This window comes from Mustelus asterias, chromosome 8 (assembly GCF_964213995.1).
Source record: "Mustelus asterias chromosome 8, sMusAst1.hap1.1, whole genome shotgun sequence".
NCBI lineage: Eukaryota > Metazoa > Chordata > Chondrichthyes > Carcharhiniformes > Triakidae > Mustelus > Mustelus asterias.
Window position 1 is genome coordinate 58,772,796 of NC_135808.1, and position 18,969 is coordinate 58,791,764.

The window sequence follows — 18,969 nt, forward strand, 5'->3', positions numbered from 1 at the left end:
CACCAAACAGTTCCCATTGCAAATAGCCCAACCACATCAGGCTCTCGAGTCGTACTGTGCTACCACATTGTGCTCAGTGCGAATAGTCACAATATCACAAACAGTCTAATATTATCAGAGGTTAACTTGATCCACAAGGTTCGATCTCCTAATCAGATTATTTTTTAACACATTGCTTGTGTTACGTGGGTGCTGACACAAAACTCTGCTTGCTCCTATGATTATAAATTACATTGCATTTGGTAAGAAATCACTAGAGAAGCTTTACTTTCATTAGCGTATAAATATGCATACATGTTATGAAAAGACACACATTTGACGGAACAGATGTTGTAACTCAAGTTGTGTAACACAACCCACATTTGGGAATTCATCTGACCGTGTTAACCTCCAAACTTTGACCTCAAATTATCCATTCGGTTTTCAGATCCCAAGACTAACCTTTGCTAATATCTTGGTATTCCATCCACAGCTGGTGCTGAACAGAACGATTCGGAAACCAGATGGTGCAAGTCTCCTCAAACCCATACAGCGCCTCCTGAACGTAGTGATTGCCAAATTCCTCCAGCACCGATGCAAAGTCACTCCTCACTGTGGCTCCATCCAAGGAATGGATAGCATGGCTGAACGCTGGAATGAAAAAATAGTATATATGTTGAAAAAGAGATAGGCATAAGCATATTGCAAGGGGACAAAATCACCAAGTTGCAAACAGAGGTCGAACTGGTATAGTATTTTATTAGTGCAGCTTAATATACAGTTCATATCAGTGTTAGTTGAAGGTATTCACGTGTACACTATAAGATTTGCTACAGTTGTAGGGTACTGTTGCGACCACATCTGGAGTACTATGTACAGTTTTAGTCCTCTTATTTAAGAAAGGATATAAATGCATTTGAAACAGTTCAGAAAAGGTTCACTGAACTGATTCCTGGGGTGGGGGGTTATTTTATGAGGACAGATTGGACATGTTGGGCCTGTATCCATAGGAATTTAATAGAATGAGAGGTGTTCTTGTTGAAACATGTAAGATCCTGAGGGGACTTGACAGGGTGGATGCTGAAAGGATATTTCCCCTTGTGAGAGAGACAAACACCAGGGGGCACAGTTTAAAAATAAGGGGTCTCCCATTTAAGATGGAGATCAGGGGAATTGTTTTTCTTTCAGAGACTTTGGAATTCTCTTGCCCAGACAGCGGTGGAGGCTGGTCATTGACTATTTTTAAGGCTGAGCTAGATATATTCTTGACGAAATTGGGAGTCTAAGGTTATTGGAGGTAGGGAAAGTAGTTTTGAGCCCACAAGCAAATCAACCATGATCTTAGTGAATGGCTGGAGGGCCTGGATGGCCTACTCCTGTTTCTAGTTTGTATGTCTGCATGCTATTGCCTCAGGTATATTGTGATTGGACAATATCAGCTGTGGGTCCAATATAGTCATGTTTCTCGCTGACTGAGGTTGGTAAGTGGGTGAGTCGGTGAGGGGTGGGAAGGTGGGTCAGGGATAGATAGGGGTAGTTGATTCTGGTTGGGAGGTAGTTGGGTGGGTAATCCGGTCTCATTGGGGATGGTCAGGTGGTTGTGGAGTAGTCAGATCTAGTAGGTGGGGGGAAGGGTAGTCAGGATGCTTGAGGGACAGTTGGATCAGGTCGGACAGTAGTCAGCAGGTGGTAGGGTGGCTTGGGTCAGGTTGGGGTTAGTTGTGTAGTCAGGGTATTTGTCAGGTGGTTGTGGGGGGCTTAGTTTAGTTATCAGGGAGGTAATTATGTTGGGTTGAGGGTACTGGGTGGGCAGGGGGTAGTCAGTTTGGGTCAGGTGATTGGGCTGTTAGTTGAGGGGGTAATTGGGGGGTTGGATGGGGTAGTCGGGTCAGTGGATAGTCATGTTGGCTTGGGGGGCGGTGAGGGGGGTGGTTTAGTCATGCCAGGTCTGGGGTAATTGGTTGGTCAGAGGATTGGGTTGATATTTGGGTGGTGGTCAGGTGGTTGGTGGGCATTGGTGTGTGATGTTTGGTGTGGGGTGGTGAGAATAGATTGTGGTACACACTTGAGTCACACAACTGTCAGACCAGGCTCAAAACTGATTCACATATCCTGAGTACGTAAGCAGGGGTAAGGCCTGCATATCCGGTTCGAATCTCTGCCCTGAGCTGAGTGTGGGAGATATTTGTAGAGGGTCGCGAGCAGCAGGGAATCAGCATATCAGAAGTTTAAGCATCCTGAGTAATTCCCACGTATGTCTGTGTGTCAGGAAATCCACAGGGTTCTGGCGCGCATCCTCCAGCACACGTCCCATCTCCAGCACTTCAGAGACCAGAAGATTTGGGTCAATGTTTGTTTGTTACTGTGAGAGACTGAGCAGGGAGGGGAGGATCAAGTATCATTTCTTTGCATTCACAGAGTGACGAGTTAGCTGAATTTTGAAAGTCTCATGCTCAAAGATTTGGAGTTCTGCTCATGGGAGTTAATTTTGATTGACTGCTTGGTGGATTGAACTGAACTCAAAACGAGAACTCTTTTCCCCACCAGGAACATAATGAATACTGTTCCAGTGGGTAGAAAGCTGACTGCATTTTGAAACACAACATCTGAACAAAATAGCTTGGAGTGGTTCAGCTAGCAGGGTATTTATATAAAGCGGATAAACTGTGCCATTGTTATTTTTCACAACTGAAGAATGAAGTGGAATTGACTGCTTTCACCATAAAAACTCTGGGCGGGGGCGGGGAATTCAGTGGAACCTGCTGGAGCAGGGTGGATGTGTGTGGAAAATCATGCTCCCTGCTGCAGGAAAATTGTTCAGTCGTAAAGTGAGCAGGAGAAGGGACCAACACGGGAAAGTTGTTCACTGGTTGTCAGGTGGCATTTAGGCTCCTTAAGGAAGCACTTACGTTGAATTATCCACCTAGCTCACTCAGGCTTAATGGTAGGGCAAGAACAAATGATATTGGAACGGGTCTCCCGTACCTGCAGAAGTTCGCCCCCCCACCCCTATCTCTCCCCTCCACAAGCCAATCCTATCATGCTTGCCTTGGTCTACCTGATTTAATTTGATTTGATTTATTATTGTCACATGTATTAGTGTACATTGTTTCTTGCACGGTCTACAGACAAAGAATACCGTTCAGAGAGAAGGAAAGGAGAGGGTGCAGAATGTAGTGTTACAGTCATAGCTAGGGCGTTGAGAAAGATCAACTTGATGGGAGGTAGGTCCATTCAAAAGTGGAAGAAGCTGTTCTTGAGTCGGTTGGTACATGACCTCAGACTTCTGTATCATTTTCCCGACGGAAGAAGGTGGAAGAGAGAATGCCCGGGGTGCGTGGGATCCTTAATTATGCTGGCTGCTTTTCTGAGACAGCGGGAAGTGGATGGGAGGCTGGCTTGAGTGATGGACTGGGCTTCGTTCACAGCCCGTTGTAGTTTCTTTGTAGTTTGAAGGACCTGGGGGAAGTCCTTCATGCACAGGCACTCAGTGTCTGATCAAGGGGCCCCGCATGGGGAAGGGGAACCCGTGTCCTTGTTTCTGACCCTTCTATCACCCCTCTTGTGGGCAACCCCCTTCATGCTGCCCTCCTTACTCTATCCAAGGATCCAGCGTCGAGCCCTGGTGAAGACCCCGGTGTATAACTGGCTGTGGCCAACGTTTCTGGCAGCCTTCAGGGACGATATTTCCATTCCTGACTTAATCAGATGTGAGGCCCAACCCTATCCAGCATTGTGTCTGATTACCTGGTTCGCCCCAGTTCTCCAACCAGTGGCATCCCCAACATTAAATGTGTTTGTTTGTCCATGCTTTCACCCTAAAATAACCCAGCTATTGATTTGCCCCCGTGCCTATAATAATCAAGGTTTTTAAAAAATTCATTCACAAGATGTACCTTGCTGGCATGGCCAGCATTTGTGGCCAACCCCAAATTGCCCTTGACCAGGCGGCAGTCGATGCGGCAGGTACACTGACAGCCCGTTAGGAAGGGAGCTCGGTGCTCTTGAACCAGCAACACTGAAGAAACATTGATGTAGATCCCTGTCAGGCTTGGAGGAGAACTGCAGGTGATGGTACTCCCATAAGTCTGCTGCCTGTAAGTCAAGGTATTATTTCCCCTTTTAACATACAATCACTTTTTAATGATGTAACTGTTTCCTCATTTTTTTCATACAAATTAACGTAGGCCGGTTGTGATGTTAATCTCATGTCCGTATAATCTGTCTCATGGTGGCAACCTAGAACTTTGAGAGAAAATATATCAAAACTGCAGATAAGAATTGCACTGTGGACTTAAATCACAAAATACGATGGTCAACTTAGTTAAGTCAAAGCTTTGCTAGCATCGGCAAAGCTCTGCAAGGACGTGGTGGTTGTCCCTTTAAGGGCAGGCACTGCAGGGACTGGGGTGCATTATCGACCCCTTCAATCGCATTTTAATTTGATGTTTTAAGTTTCCTTTCCGCCTTGTCTTTTGTTTCAGGTGGTTCCCCTCCTTTTAGGGAGCTACCCTTTTAGAGTTGTCCTTAAGTTAGTTTGATTTTGTTTATTTGGTTCAACAGGAAAAGAGTTTCCTTTAAGGGCAGTAGAGGGTCACCTGACTTGGGAGAACCAATTGGGAAGAGCATGGTTAATCATCCCAGGGGGTGGAGTCCTCTCTTAGGCAGTAGATATGCAGGGACTGGGGCAGCTGTGCTGCCTTAGCACAGGTTTTTTTTAATATTAATAAATATCTTTTATGTTTCTAATGAAGTCTCTGAGAGTCCATCACTCCAGAGGACTCATACCAGGGAAAAGAAACAGAGTCTCATTAAGGGCAGGAACTGTGGTGCTTCCTCCCAGCTTTGAGATGGATAACAGAGTTGGAGATAACAAAGCAGAATCAAGCTGACTTCAAGTGTGCTCTTCAAGTGGGGCCTACCTGGGACATCTGTGAAGGCATAAAAATGAGCACTGAAGTAACTGAAAAGCAATTAAATGGACTAAAATGCTGTTTTTACCATTAGCAAAAAAGCGTTTAAAGAAAGATCCTACAGAACCATGAGGAGTTCAGTCATTGGAGCAATTATGCAAGTCGCTCACAGGAAGAACAGGGAGGATTTTGTCTTCAGATTGACCACTGAGACAGACCTTGGCACACAGGGGAACTAAACAACCGGTATTATTGTGAGTATTTACTATCACTTAGTGGCTTAATATTAGTATATCACTTTTGGTGAAACTTCATCCAAGTTGCTACATCAGTTTTATCCAGAGTGGAGACAGAGGAACCTTTAGACCAGGGAAAGGGTCTAACAGTGGTGGAGGGGGTGATTGTTTAAGATGGTGGGTGGGATGTCAAACAAGCGGCCTTCTGGATTATAGAGGATGCAGCTTTGGCAGGCTTGGTGAGTTGTTACAGATGTAGATAGTTCACGTTGCTGGCACCGTGTGCCAGTGGTTTGGGAGTGGTTGTTTAATGTGGTGGGTGGGGTGTTAGAAAAGTGGGCTGCTTTGTCCTGGATGGTGTTGAGTTTCAAGAGTGTTGTTGTAACTGCACTCACTCGGGCAAATGGGGAGTATTCCATTACACACCTGATTTGTGCCTTGTAGATGGTGGGCAAACTTTGGGAAGTCAGGAAGTGAGTTACTTGCTGCAGGATTCCTAGCCTATGACCAGTTCAGTTTCTGGTCAATGGTAACCTCCAGGATGATGATAGTGGAGGACTCAGCGATGGTAATGCCATTGAACGTCGAGGGAAAATTCTCTTTTACTGGAGATGGTCATCACCTGGCATTTGTGTGTCCATCCACAATGCACAAGTGAGGAGTGTGATGGAATACCCTCCACTTGCTTGTATGAGTGCAGCTCCAAAACTCAAGATACTCCACATCACCCAATTCAGAGCAATCTGTTTGATTGATCCACTACTTTAAACATCTGCTCCATCACCGATGCACAGAGGCAGCAGCCTGTACTATATGCAAGATGCACTGCGACAACTCACTAATTCTCCTACAACAGCCCATTCCAAAGCTGTGACTTCTACCACCTAGAAGGACAAGGGCAGCTGATGCATGGGAACACCAACATCTGAAAGTTCCCCTCTAAACTACTCACCATCCTGACTTGGAAATATATCATTGTTCCTTCGCTGTCACGGGTCAAAGTCTTGGAACTCCCTCCCTAACAGCACCATGGGACATGACGTACCCAGGAATGGAGGCAAGTGGGACATTGGCATAAAAATATGATTTGGTGAGTATGCCTATGTCAGGCTGCTGCTTAACTCATCTGTGGGACAGCTGTCCTCACTTGCACAAGTTCCCAGATGTCAGTGAGTTGGTCGACTGGACAAACTGTACCTTTTGTTGTTTCTAGTGTTTCAATCGATGCCAGTGGTTATGTCCGGTTTTATTTTTCTTCGGCTTTTCTGTAGCAGTTATGTACAACTAAGTGGTTTGTTGGACCAATTCAGAAGGCAGTAAATCATTGAGCACATTGGAAAAATGCCGCCCTAGCTTTTTATTCCAGATTTATTAATGAACTGAATTTAAATTCTCCCAGCTACCATGGTGAGATTAAAACTTGTGTCTTAAGTTTGATTTGATTAATTTTGTTAGACAGTGAAAAGTATTGTTTCTTGTGCGCTATACAGACAAAACATACCATTCATAGAGAAGGAAAGGGGAGCGTGCAGAATGTAGTGTTACAGTCATAGATAGGGTGTAGAGAAAGATCAACTTAATGCAAGGTAGGTTCACTCAAAAGTCTGATGGCAGCAGAGAAGAAGCTGTTCTTCAGTTGGTTGGTACGTGACTTCAGACATTTCTATCTTCTTCCCGACAGAAGGAGGTGGAAGAGAGAATGTCTGGGATGTGTGGGGTCATTAATCATGCTGGCTGCTTTGCCAAGGCAGCAGGAAGTGCAGACAAAGTCAATGGATGGGGGAGGCTGGTTTGAGTGATGGATTGGGCTACATTCACGACCTTTTGTAGTTTCTTGCGGTCTAGCACAGAGCAGGAGCCATACCAAGCTGTCATACATCCAGAAAGAATGCTTTCTATGGTGCATCTGCAAAGGTTGGTGAGAGTCGTAGCTGACATGCCAAATTTCCTTCGTCTTCTGAGAAAGTAGAGGTGTTAGTGAGCTATAGTGTCGGCATGGAGGGACCAGGACAGGTTGTTGGCAGCCTGGATATGTAAAAACTTGAAGCTTTCGACCATTTCTACTTCATCCCCATTGATGTAGACAGGGGCATGTTCTCCACTACGCTTCCTGAAGTCGATGACAATCTCCTCTGTTTTATTGATACTGAGGGAGAGATTATTGTCGTCGCACCAGTTCACCAGATTCTCTATCTCTTTCCTGTACTCTGTCTCATTATTGTTTGAGATTCGACCCACTACGGTGGTGTCATCAGCAAACTTGAAAAGTTGGAGGGGAATTTGGCCACACAGTCACAGATGTATAAGGAGTATAGTAGGGGGCTGAGAACACAGCCTTGTGGGGCACCAGTGTTGAGGATGATCATGGAGAAGGTGTTGTTGCCTATGCTTACTGATTGTGATCTGTGGGTTAGGAAGTTCAGGATCCAGCCACAGAGTTTGGAGATGAGTTTCGTGGGAATAATGGTGTTGAAGGCTGAGCTGTAGTCAATAAGTAGGAGTCTGACATAGGTGTCTTTGTTATCTAAGTGTTCCAGGCCTGGATTAGTAGACCAATAATATTATCATTACACTACTGTTCCATTGAGTACCTTTTCAGTTTCCCTTCTATAAAAAAAGGGAATGCATGTCATGTAGCTGATATGATATATTTGCAGTGAGCCAGGATTGTCTGCAATAATCCTAGGGTCATGCGATTGTTTATCTAGGTAATGGGCCAGGAACACTTTAGATTGCAGGGAGGACACAGGGTGTTTTTCAGTAGCAACCAATGGCCCAGCACCCATGAGAGTATAAACTACAAAGTCCTAAACCGTGACATTCAATATACTTATTATCCTGTTGTATATTAGTCAATGCCTATTCTTCCTGATTATGGATTTCAACAGAGTTTAGTACAGCCATGAGTATAAATAACAGGAAAAAAAATTAGCATGGAGCGATGAAAATGCAACACGGAGATGAGTAATAGTATTAATAAACTCAATCCATTTGGACATTGTGATCATTACCAACTCTGATGATCCTATTACCGGCCTGAACAAACACCTCAGTACCATTGATGATTGCAGTGACTGAATAAAACAACGTTATTGCCCCAATACATCAAACTTATCAATTAGGCGTTCCAATATTACAGTTCTGTGAGCAAGAACATTCTGCTTGGAGAATTAAATGCCAAAGCCTTTCTAAAAAATCACTCAGAAAAGAATAATGAGCTGTAGGCACACTTACAATTTTTGTTTCCATCTTATCTTTTTCAACGGCTTCAAGCATCAAATTCTGTGGTATTATTTTGCTAAGTTACTGTGAGGGAGCTGAATTAATATCGGGAAGGATACAGGCTGAAATCATCCTGTCTGTTGACGTCATAACCATTTTACTGACAGCCACATGGTAATTACACATAGTTACCACAGAGCCATTAAAATAGCTAAATTGTGCTACTAAATGAAAACATTTTCCTAATAATTGGATTAAGAAGATTAATTCGCCGGAAACGAGGCCCTTGGTATTTTTAGGCTACTGTGCAATTAAGTTTGCAACAAAAAACGCTGCATGAACTCATTGCTTGAACCAGGTTCTGGAAATCAAAGTTTAGAGTAATGGGGGAAATTAGCATCTCCAGCCCTCCAAGATTGTCGCTTAAATTCCAAGAATTGAAGGCTAATCTCTCGGATGCTGCTTGGGGAGGGGGCGGGGAGTTTCCTGGTGAAAAAGTCACAGCAACAATTAAGTGATGTTTTATTTAAATGTGGAAAAGTCCTAAATATAGTTGTAAAAATAGAGGATATGCAGCAAAGAAAGGCTGACAGTCAAGGGTTTTCCAATCAAATAATCAGCAGTGAGCAACAGAGGATGGAGTGCATTGAGAGTGTGGACATGACAACGAGCAATAACAAGTGTGGGGACAGGGTATTTGGAGGCAACGGATCATGTGTGATACCTCTAGGAATATCTAGAAGGACATGGGCAGCAGATACATGGAAACACCGCCACCCGAAAGTTCCCCTCCAAGCCACTCATCATGCTGACTTGGAAATATATCGCTGTTCCTTCGCAATCGCTGGATTAAAATCCTGGAATTCCCTCCCTAACTACATTTGTGGGCCAACCCACAGCACATGGACTGCAACGATTCAAGAAGGCAGCTCACCACCACCTTCTCCAGGGCAACTAGGGATGGGCAATAAATCAGTCATAACCATTCGCCAGTCAGCGACGCCCATGTTCCACGAATGAATTTTTTTAAAAATCCAATCAGAGAGACGGAAATCCTGGATAAAATTGATAAAGTGGTTGGCAAGAAAACCTCCAGGATGGATTTTATGTTGGCAACCAGTGGGTGGGCTGAGGATCTTTAGCATGCTGCGTTCCTCTGTCAGGCTGGCCTGGTGGCTAACCTCAGGGGAAGAAAGGGTGGGTCCAGTGGGGTAGGATATGAGATCATCGGGTTGGGATGGAGTCTGGGGTGGTACAGGTTCATATTATTCTAGCCAAGGCCTGAGGTACTCACTTGATCCCCCTGGTTACACAGACATTATCCTTCTGCCCTTCCATCAGGGATTACTGGATAGAGAATCCATGGTGGGCACTCTGCCCTGTGGATTGTAAAACTGCCATGGCATAAAGGTAAAATTGCCATCCTGTGCATTTGCAAGGGATCCCAATGAATATGAATGCAGACAGGGGTGATGTGAAAAGATAGGATTATGTTAGCGGATGGGAAGTGGGCTGGGGCGTTCCTCTGCCACTACAACTTTAACTCCATCACCAACTGGCTTCTGCCAGATGGCCCATCTATCACCCGGAAATGTCAAAATTTCAGCAATTTAGTTTAGGTGGCTTGGCCATGCTAAATTTTCCCCTTGGAGAATTAGCAGGGTAAATATGTGGGACTACAGGGATAGGGCCTGAGTGGGAATGCTCTGTCAGAGAGTCGGTGCAGACTCAATGGGCCGAATGGCCTCCTCCTGTACTGTAGGGTTGCTTTGGTTCTATGATTTAAATGGGTTGGGAACAGGGTGCTAAGTGATTGCATGTGTCCTCGATTATAACGTAATCCGGCAGGCATTTCATAAAAAACCAGCGGGATCAAAAAAATCCAATGTGCAACCACTCACAGAGACCCAAGACAAGGGTACATTCCACCTGGGGATTCCAAACACCGACTAAGTGAACAGCAGCTCATTTTCCCTTTGGGACAGACTTAAACTTTCATCACGGTGTAGAAAATGAGTGGGTTGAATCTGCTGCCCAGTACACACCTTGACCAGATTTTCTTCAGCGGTGAAAATTCATTGCGTCTTTGAAGGGAGTAAGGTTGTCAGAATAATGATAAGATGATTAATTCTAGAATGCGTCTGAACATTTACATACATGCACCAATGACCACTCATTTTACGCAATAAACATTGAACGTAAATTTACATCCGCTTTAACAATGATAATGGAGGTACTGTACATTCTCCTTGGGATGACAGTTCGGTAAAACTAATGCTGGAATTCTTCAAATACACAATACATCACTTAGTTCAGAAGTCCATATTCCTTGTCCCCCATCACCTCACCAGCCATCCAAGACACTGCAGGCATCAATCTGAATAAAGTGACCAACATCACCACCAACGCGGCATATTTACCCTTTGAGCATTAAATACCCTTTGGTGGTGTTATTTTGCTAAATTACCATGAGGGAGCTGAATTAGTATCAGGAAGGATACAAGCTGTATTAATCCTGTCTGTTGACAAACCACCACCCCAGCAACAAAGGTGCCTTGACATTTTGTAGACAGAGCAGGAAGAAATACAACACTCTCCAAATCTGCAAGTGGGCATTGTCGAGTTTATGCAAATCATCTGAACCTAGAAACCACACGTGGTTATGTTAAGAATTTTGCTTTATTCTTTCATGGATGTTGGGCATTGCTGGCAAGGCCAGCATTTGTTGCACGTCCCTAATTGATCTTGAACTGATTTCATTTTGGAGGACAGATAACAGTGTGTCTGGATCAGGTGTCACATGTCCTTCCCAAAAGGACATTAGTAAACCAGATAGATTTTAACAACAATCAATGAAAGTTTTTATTTTCCCGTATTTTTTTTCAAAGTGTCAGGCTCTGACTGAAAACCGGCATCTCGCTCTCCAGCTGCATTGTTATAATTCCAGATCTTGTGTGTCTCCGATTGGGGGGAAAAAACGAGTGGAGGTGGTTGGTAGGGTACGGGAACCGTGGTGCACGAAGGTTGTGATGAACCTGGTGAATAAGAAAAGAGAGGCGTACAGAAGGTTCAGAGAGCTAGGAGGTATTAAGGATTTAGAGGAGTATACGGGATGTAGGAAGGAGCTTAAGAAGGAAATTAGGAGAGCGAGAAGGGGTCATGAGAAGGCCTTGGCGGGTAAGATTAAGGAGAATCCCAAGGCTTTCTACAAATATGTCAAGAGTAAAAGGATGAGATGTGAAGGCATAGGACCCTTAAAAGGTGAAGGGGGAAAAGTTTGTGCGGAACCGTTAGAAATGGCGGAGCTGCTTAATGAATACTTTACCTCGGTATTCACGGTGGAAAGGGATCTGGGTGGTTGTACTGCTGGTTTGCGGTGGACAGAAAGGATCGAGCATGTGGACATAAAGAAAGAGGATGTGTTGGAACTATTGAATGGCATCAAGGTTGGTAAGTCGCTGGGACCGGATGGGATGTACCCCAGGTTACTGTGGGAGGCGAGGGAGGAGATTGCGGAGCCTTTGGCGATGATCTTTGCATCGTCGATGGAGACGGGAGAGGTTCCGGAGGATTGGAGGATTGCAGATGTGGTCCCTATATTCAAGAAAGGGAACAGGGACAGCCCGGGAAATTACCGACCGGTGAGTCTAACCTCAGTGGTTGGTAAGTTGATGGAGAGGATCCTGAGAGACAGGATTTATGATCATCTAGAGAAGTTTAGTATGATCAAAAGTAGTCAGCACGGCTTTGTCAAGGGCAGGTCGTGCCTTACAAGCCTGGTTGAGTTCTTTGAAAATGTGACCAAACACATTGACGAAGGAAGAGCGGTGGATGTGGTCTATATGGACTTCAGCAAGGCGTTCGATAAGGTCCCCCATGCAAGACTTCTTGAGAAAGTGAGAGGGCATGGGATCCAAGGGGCTGTTGCCTTGTGGATCCAGAACTGGCTTGCCTGCAGAAGGCAGAGAGTGGCTGTGGAGGGGTCTTTCTCTGCATGGAGGTCAGTGACCAGTGGAGTGCCCCAGGGATCTGTTCTGGGACCCTTGCTGTTTGTCATTTTCATAAATGACCTGGATGAGGAAGTGGAGGGATGGGTTGGTAAGTTTGCTGACGACACCAAGGTAGGTGGTGTTGTGGATAGTTTGGAGGGATGTCAGAAGTTGCAGCGAGACATAGATAGAATGCAAGACTGGGCGGAGAAGTGGCAGATGGACTTCAACCCGGATAAGTGTGTGGTGATCCATTTTGGCAGATCCAATGGGATGAAGCAGCAGTATAATATGAAGGGTACCATTCTTAGCAGTGTAGAGGATCAGAAGGACCTTGGGGTCCGGGTCCATAGGACTCTTAAATCGGCCTCGCAAGTGGAGGATGCGGTCAAGAAGGCGTACGGCGTACTGGCCTTCATTAATCGAGGGATTGAGTTTAGGAGTCGGGAGATAATGCTGCAGCTTTATAGGACCCTGGTTAGACCCCACTTGGAGTACTGCGCGCAGTTCTGGTCACCTCATTACAGGAAAGATGTTGAAGCCATTGAAAGGGTGCAGAGGAGATTTACAAGGATGTTGCCTGGATTGGGGGGCATGCCTTATGAGGATAGGTTGAGGGAGCTTGGTCTCTTCTCCCTGGAGAGACGAAGGATGAGAGGTGACCTGATAGAGGTTTACAAGATGTTGAGAGGTCTGGATAGGGTCGACTCCCAGAGGCTATTTCCAAGGGCTGAAATGGTTGCTACGAGAGGACACAGGTTTAAGGTGCTGGGGGGTAGGTACAGAGGAGATGTCAGGGGTAAGTTTTTCACTCAGAGGGTGGTGGGTGAGTGGAATCGGCTGACGTCGGTGGTGGTGGAGGCAAACTCGTTGGGGTCTTTTAAGAGACTTCTGGATGAGTACATGGGATTTAATGGGATTGAGGGCTATAGATAGGCCTAGAGGTGGGGATGTGATCGGCGCAACTTGTGGGCCGAAGGGCCTGTTTGTGCTGTGGCTTTCTATGTTCTATGTTCTATGTTTACGCTGTCAGTCTGGAGGAACTGGGCCTGATTAGAGTAGGCAAGACCAGCTCCACAGAGATTGGGGCACCATCTTTGAAGGGCACCCCAATCAGCAATTAAAAACTGGCACACTGCCGACCTGTGCAGTATTTTCTGCCCATGCTGCCGTTCCCACGGACCGCTAACCCAGGCTCAAAATTGCCCTCCTGGTCTCTATCACTGAGACTAACTTTATATTCCAGGTTTATTAACTGAATTCAAATTTCACCAGTTGGAGTGGTGAGATTGGAACCCCTGTCCCTAGGCTTTAGCCTGAGCCTCTGGATTACTGGTCCAGTGACATTAACACTATACCACCACTTTCTTCTGGCCAAAGGGACGGGGGAGAAAATTCAGAGCCGAAATGTCTGTCGTTCATGTAACCACCTTTTTTGGCCATCCATGATCTCATTAAGGGCCATTAAACCTTCAGTGCAAACCTTGCGAGACAACTTTCTGTGAGTAACTTTAATAAGGTCTCCAGTAGTCCAGTGTGACTTTTATCTTCACTATAAGTTGGGGGATTAATAGTATCAGGCTTAGTTCTAATTGAACATAAAAGATAAATGGATTTATAGTTTTACTACAAATCATTCTGAGACAGAAATTCAACGCTTCCATCAAAAATATGTTGAGTTGTATAGATTTTTAAAAATCCATGCATACATCATTCATGTATTACTTTTTAATTTCAGCTCAGTGAGATTCAAAAGGGCTTTTGTTCACTTTCTCTGAACTTCTTTGTGATGCTTCTCATTTCAACCTCAATGAATTCTAGGGGTCACAACCACTCAATGAATAATTATGATGATAAAGAAATCTTCAGCAAAAAATACTTGAATAGCTCCTCAATTATCAGATAACCATTAATATTTCAAAAGTGGGATTACGGTTTCAATTTTCTCTCCTGATAAACAAAACTAAATCAGATTCTTTTCCCCATGTCTTTCAACTTAACAAGGCCTAATTTCATGCAGCATCTCCAAATGCAAGCTCTCTTTCCCCTTAATCATACACAATTTTCTTAACAGAGCCCAACTTGGATCTTAATCTTATATTTGCCCCTCAGTTCAGTAAGGAGCTGTGCATCTTAAATGTAAAATATGTTTTCAAATCTTTGAGAAAGTACAGCCTTTCTCATTCCCAAGCACATGAAAGGTTCCTTTTCCTTTAAGCTAAAACAGGTTAGGCTAATGCTTCCTAAATGTTTTCCACGCATGTCAAGTGTCAATGTTTCATGCTGTTACTCAGTGTTTTTAAGTTTGAATAATGCATATTTCAGTGTACAGACCTACACCATAATGCCGGTGATGTGAAGGGAATTGGGATGTAGAGTTGGAGCGTTATGGTTAGCACTGCTGCTTCAGTGCCAGAGACCCCGGTTCGATTCTGGCCTTGGGTGACTGTCTGTGTGGAGTTTGCACATTCTTCCCCGTATCTGCATGGATTTCCTCCAGGTGTTCTGGTTTCCTCCCACAATCCAAAGCAGGTTAGGTGAATTGGCCATGTTAAAATTACCCCATGGTGTCCAAAGAGGTGCCGGTTAGGTGGATTAGCCATGCTAAATGCATGGGGTTGCAGGGATAGGGCAGAGGGGAGGGCCTGGGTGGGATTCTGTTTTGGAGAGTCATGCAGACTTGATGGCCTGAATGGCCTCCTACACTGTAGGGATTCTATGGATTCTATTTTTTTAAAAAAAGCTTCAGAGCCAGAGTGGAGCAAAACAACAGACGGATGTATACATGAGAAGGGAAAGTGGGAATACAATGTGCTGAGTAACAGAGTTAGTAGAGGTTGGGGAGATGGAAGTGAAGTGAACAGGTCTTAGTGTGGGAGAGGGCATAGGCTGAGTTGGTGTTTAAGTGGTGGAAAGGAAAGGGATAAATGGAAGGCCAGTGAGCAGCGCTTGAGACCATTTGAGACATATAATGAAATGAAAAGTGAGGGCTTTGTTGGTGATGCAAGTGTCATTAGGGCAGAGCTTTTCCACATTTAAATAAAACACTCTTAATTGATTGTATTCAAAGTTACTTCATTCCTCACACAAGTATGTTTGATTGAGTATATTCAATCCTTGACCACGCTCCCAAATTTGTTACAGGCACCTTAGCTCTTGATGTAAAAATAACTCTTTCATAATCCAGGCAAAGAGAAACACCACAAATATTCCACTTATGTAGGTTTCTTCACATTTCAATATAACACACAAATACTAAGGTCCTGATCATGGTCTAATTCCACAATATTTCATTCAATTACAGATAATTACACCATTTAATATAACACCTATCTTTCGAACACCAAAAAACTGATTTTTGTAGGAAGGTCATTTCAGGAAACTTGCCAACCTGACAGACTCCCATTATCTGAAGAGGCCCCTGCCCATCTCAGGGTGGCAGGTGTAGAATGGAGTTTGGCCCTCGGGCTCTGGGGTCCTCAATGCTCACTGAACTCCCCATCTCTCCAGAATGCAGGCCTGTGGTGACAGTGGAGGCGGGTGAGTAGCCAGGCCAGCAGGTTAGAACGACTGCCTCCACATTTACTGGGTTGTCGCCCCAGTTTTATAGGCGAATGGCAGATCATCAAGCACTCGCCCCCTCAACCACACCCAACTCACATGCCCCGTCCAACCCCCACCTGTCCCATTACATGTTCATGAGCCCTTAGATTCCTCATGCCCCTCCTATTCTGCATGCCAGTTCCATGCTCCCTTCATGTACTTTATTCCCCATCTGTGTCTCCTCATACCCCCTCCATGCCTCACATTGTATTATTTAAAGCCACTCGCCCAGTATCCACAAAGTAGACCTCCACAGCCATGTCGTTGAAATACAGATAAAAAGAAAACTTAGACCAATCGAATAGAGCTCTCAATCAAACACACTTCATATTGGAAAAAATCCTCTCATTTATAAAACCCATTCAAAAAAATTAAATATCTTCTAATGATCAATCTGTTGTATAAACAAACATCTATTGCACTTACCACATCAAAGACTGGTAATCCTTTAACAACCTCTTAATACTATCAATCAAAATATGAATGCAGCACCCTCTAAGATAAGTGGTTGAGCCAAGCATTCAGCTACAATAGCAAACCATGGAAAATGGACAATGGAGTCTCCTGAAACTGTTTTTTCTCAGCTATACCAGATGTCCTATCAATCAAAGCACTCCAGGAACAGGTGGGTATTTTTCTCTCTAAGTGAAAGCTGTTGAAGTTTTTTTTTCATTTTGAAGGACTTTGGACTTTTAATTCACTTCATATTGTTACATTGCAGGTCAGAAGTAATGTTTTCTTCTGAAAACATAAGATTGCATAAGAGCACTTTTACTAATGGGAAAAGAAATCAATGTATCTCAACACTTACACAATGCTGACCAACATAATGGTTAACTTACCTTTGTAGGACTGAGCCCTACAATCAATAATTTCAGTAAAATCTGATCAAACTTACAATGCAGCATCTTATTATTGAAACTGAAAAGACAGCTGTTGTTTGTATCTCAAAATCTGTCAACAAAAGTAATCCGGGAACAGTTGGCTGTTTTTCTTTCAGTTCCCTACTTAATGCAGGGGTTTCCCACTGTTCAGGATTCCTCTGAAGTGCCAGGAAGCACGTCTCCTAGTAAAACGGGCTTTGGTCAGAGATCTAAAATGCTCATCCTGCCATTGTGTAAGTGTTGAGATACATTGATTTTCTTTTCCCATTGGTAAAAGTGCTCTTATGCATTCTTATGTTTTCAGAAGAAAACATTACTTCTGACCTCCAATATGAAGTGATTTAAAAGTCCTTCTAAAATGAAAAGAACAGCTTTCATTTAGAGAGAAAAATACCCACCTGTTCCTGGAGTACTTCGATTGATAGGAGGTCTGGTATAGCTGAGAAAAAACAGGGTGTAGGCAAGGGCAGCATTGCTGATTGTGAGCTCACTACCTGCACCCTTATACTGGAGCCATATGTATACTATATGATAGGAATGAGGGTGGGAATCTCAGAACCAGTTCCTGCCCACCATTTTTTCATCTCTCGCCTCTATTCTTACACAGAGGCATAAAAACCCCGGCCGAGTTCTCCAGCCACATCCAACTCCAAAGCTAGGGTTATATAGGCTTCTCCATTGCTCTTTATCTAATTCAATTTGCTTCACCATTATTTTTAACACTGACTAACCATATCAATCTATGATCTATATTAATGTGAAGATGTGTGTTAAATATATATTTATATGTGTGTATATCAAACATGGGGAAGAAAACCTCCTGGCGATTGCTACCACCCACAGTCAATGCATTTGAACATAGAAAAGAAGCATTGAGGGTGGTGTAGTGGATAGTTTTAAGGTAGTACCTTTTATTGCCCGTGGTTATTTATATATGTATGTGAGTGTGTGTGTTTTCTTAACACTGGAGTGAGTGAACCAATTTTAAATAACCCAGTAATAAGACTTAAACTTGAAAGGGAAAACTGTTTGTTTATTGTTCACACCTTTGCCCTTGAAGTTACTTAAAAAAACTATGCCTACCTCACTCTCACTCTTTCACATATGCAAAACTAAGTACAGATGAAGATAAAGCAATGCTCATCAAAATAGAAGGGGGGGGGGGTGATTCTCCCAGCCTGTTGCACTGCTCTAGCAGCGCAGCGGACTGGGAGACATCAGTGGAAGCCATCTTGCGGGTTTCCCGCTGGATGCGAGGAGCTCCGCGCGTTTCCCAGCTGAAGATTTCCAGAGCAATCAATTTCGTGTCAGAAATCGACGTGGAGCTGATTACCATATAGAAATCCAGATTTCTTTTTCATAAGCGGGTCCTGGCCTGAAGTCTCCAGGCCCGCTAGCATCTCTGTCCGCTCCCCACACTGTGCCAGAAGTGGTTCACTCCAACAGGGTTTACAACTGTTCCCCTCTCATGAAGAACAGGCAGCTGACCCCGCTGGAGTGAAGAGGGGTCATTGAGGTCCCCCTAGGAGGTTGGGGGTAAAGGGGGGTGCTTCCTGGGCAGTGCCAGCTTGGCAGTGCCAGCCTGGTATCTTGGCACTGCCAACGGGGCAGTGTCAAAGGGGTGGGGCCTATTGGGGGGGGCAATCAGTGGGAGTGGAGGATCCCGTTGCAATTCTGCATTTGGGATTGCGGGCAGCGGGAGGGAATATGGCGATCCGGGTAGGGTGGGGGCGTCTGGCATTGAGGCTGCCAGGGGTCGGAATGCTGAGCGGGGGGTGGGTGAGGGGGTGGAAGCGGGAGATCCGGGCTGGCCAGGTGGTGGGGTGGGGAGATTGGGGCTGGCTGGGGGGTAGGGGGAGAGAGATTTCAAGCTTGCTTGGGGAGGTCCAGGAGGCCAGCAATCGGGAGGTGGGGTGCTTTGCAATGCCAGTAATCGGGGGGTTGCGGGACTGGCCAGCAATCGGGAGACCAGTAGTGCGAGGCTACTGTGAATGCTCCGATCTCTGTTCTGACAGATCGGCGCATGCGCTGTGGGCCGCTCAGCGGTAAGCTGCCAACCTCTACAGTGGGGATATGCCCCACCCCCTGATTTTCAGAGGAATTCTGGTTAGGGCACTCTGTAGTGCTCAGTGTTGGAGATTCA

The 18,969-nt window shown here is 44.8% G+C and overlaps 1 protein-coding gene across 1 annotated transcript in view; it reads right to left on the reverse strand.

Annotated features, from left to right (window-relative positions):
* Positions 1 to 18,969, reverse strand: part of astn1 (astrotactin 1) — a 2,581,734-nt gene that overhangs the window by 486,886 nt on the left and 2,075,879 nt on the right. The window contains exon 19 of the mRNA XM_078219174.1: positions 442 to 630. Coding sequence (XP_078075300.1) covers positions 442 to 630 — 189 coding nt within the window. The remainder of the gene's footprint in view (positions 1 to 441; positions 631 to 18,969) is intronic.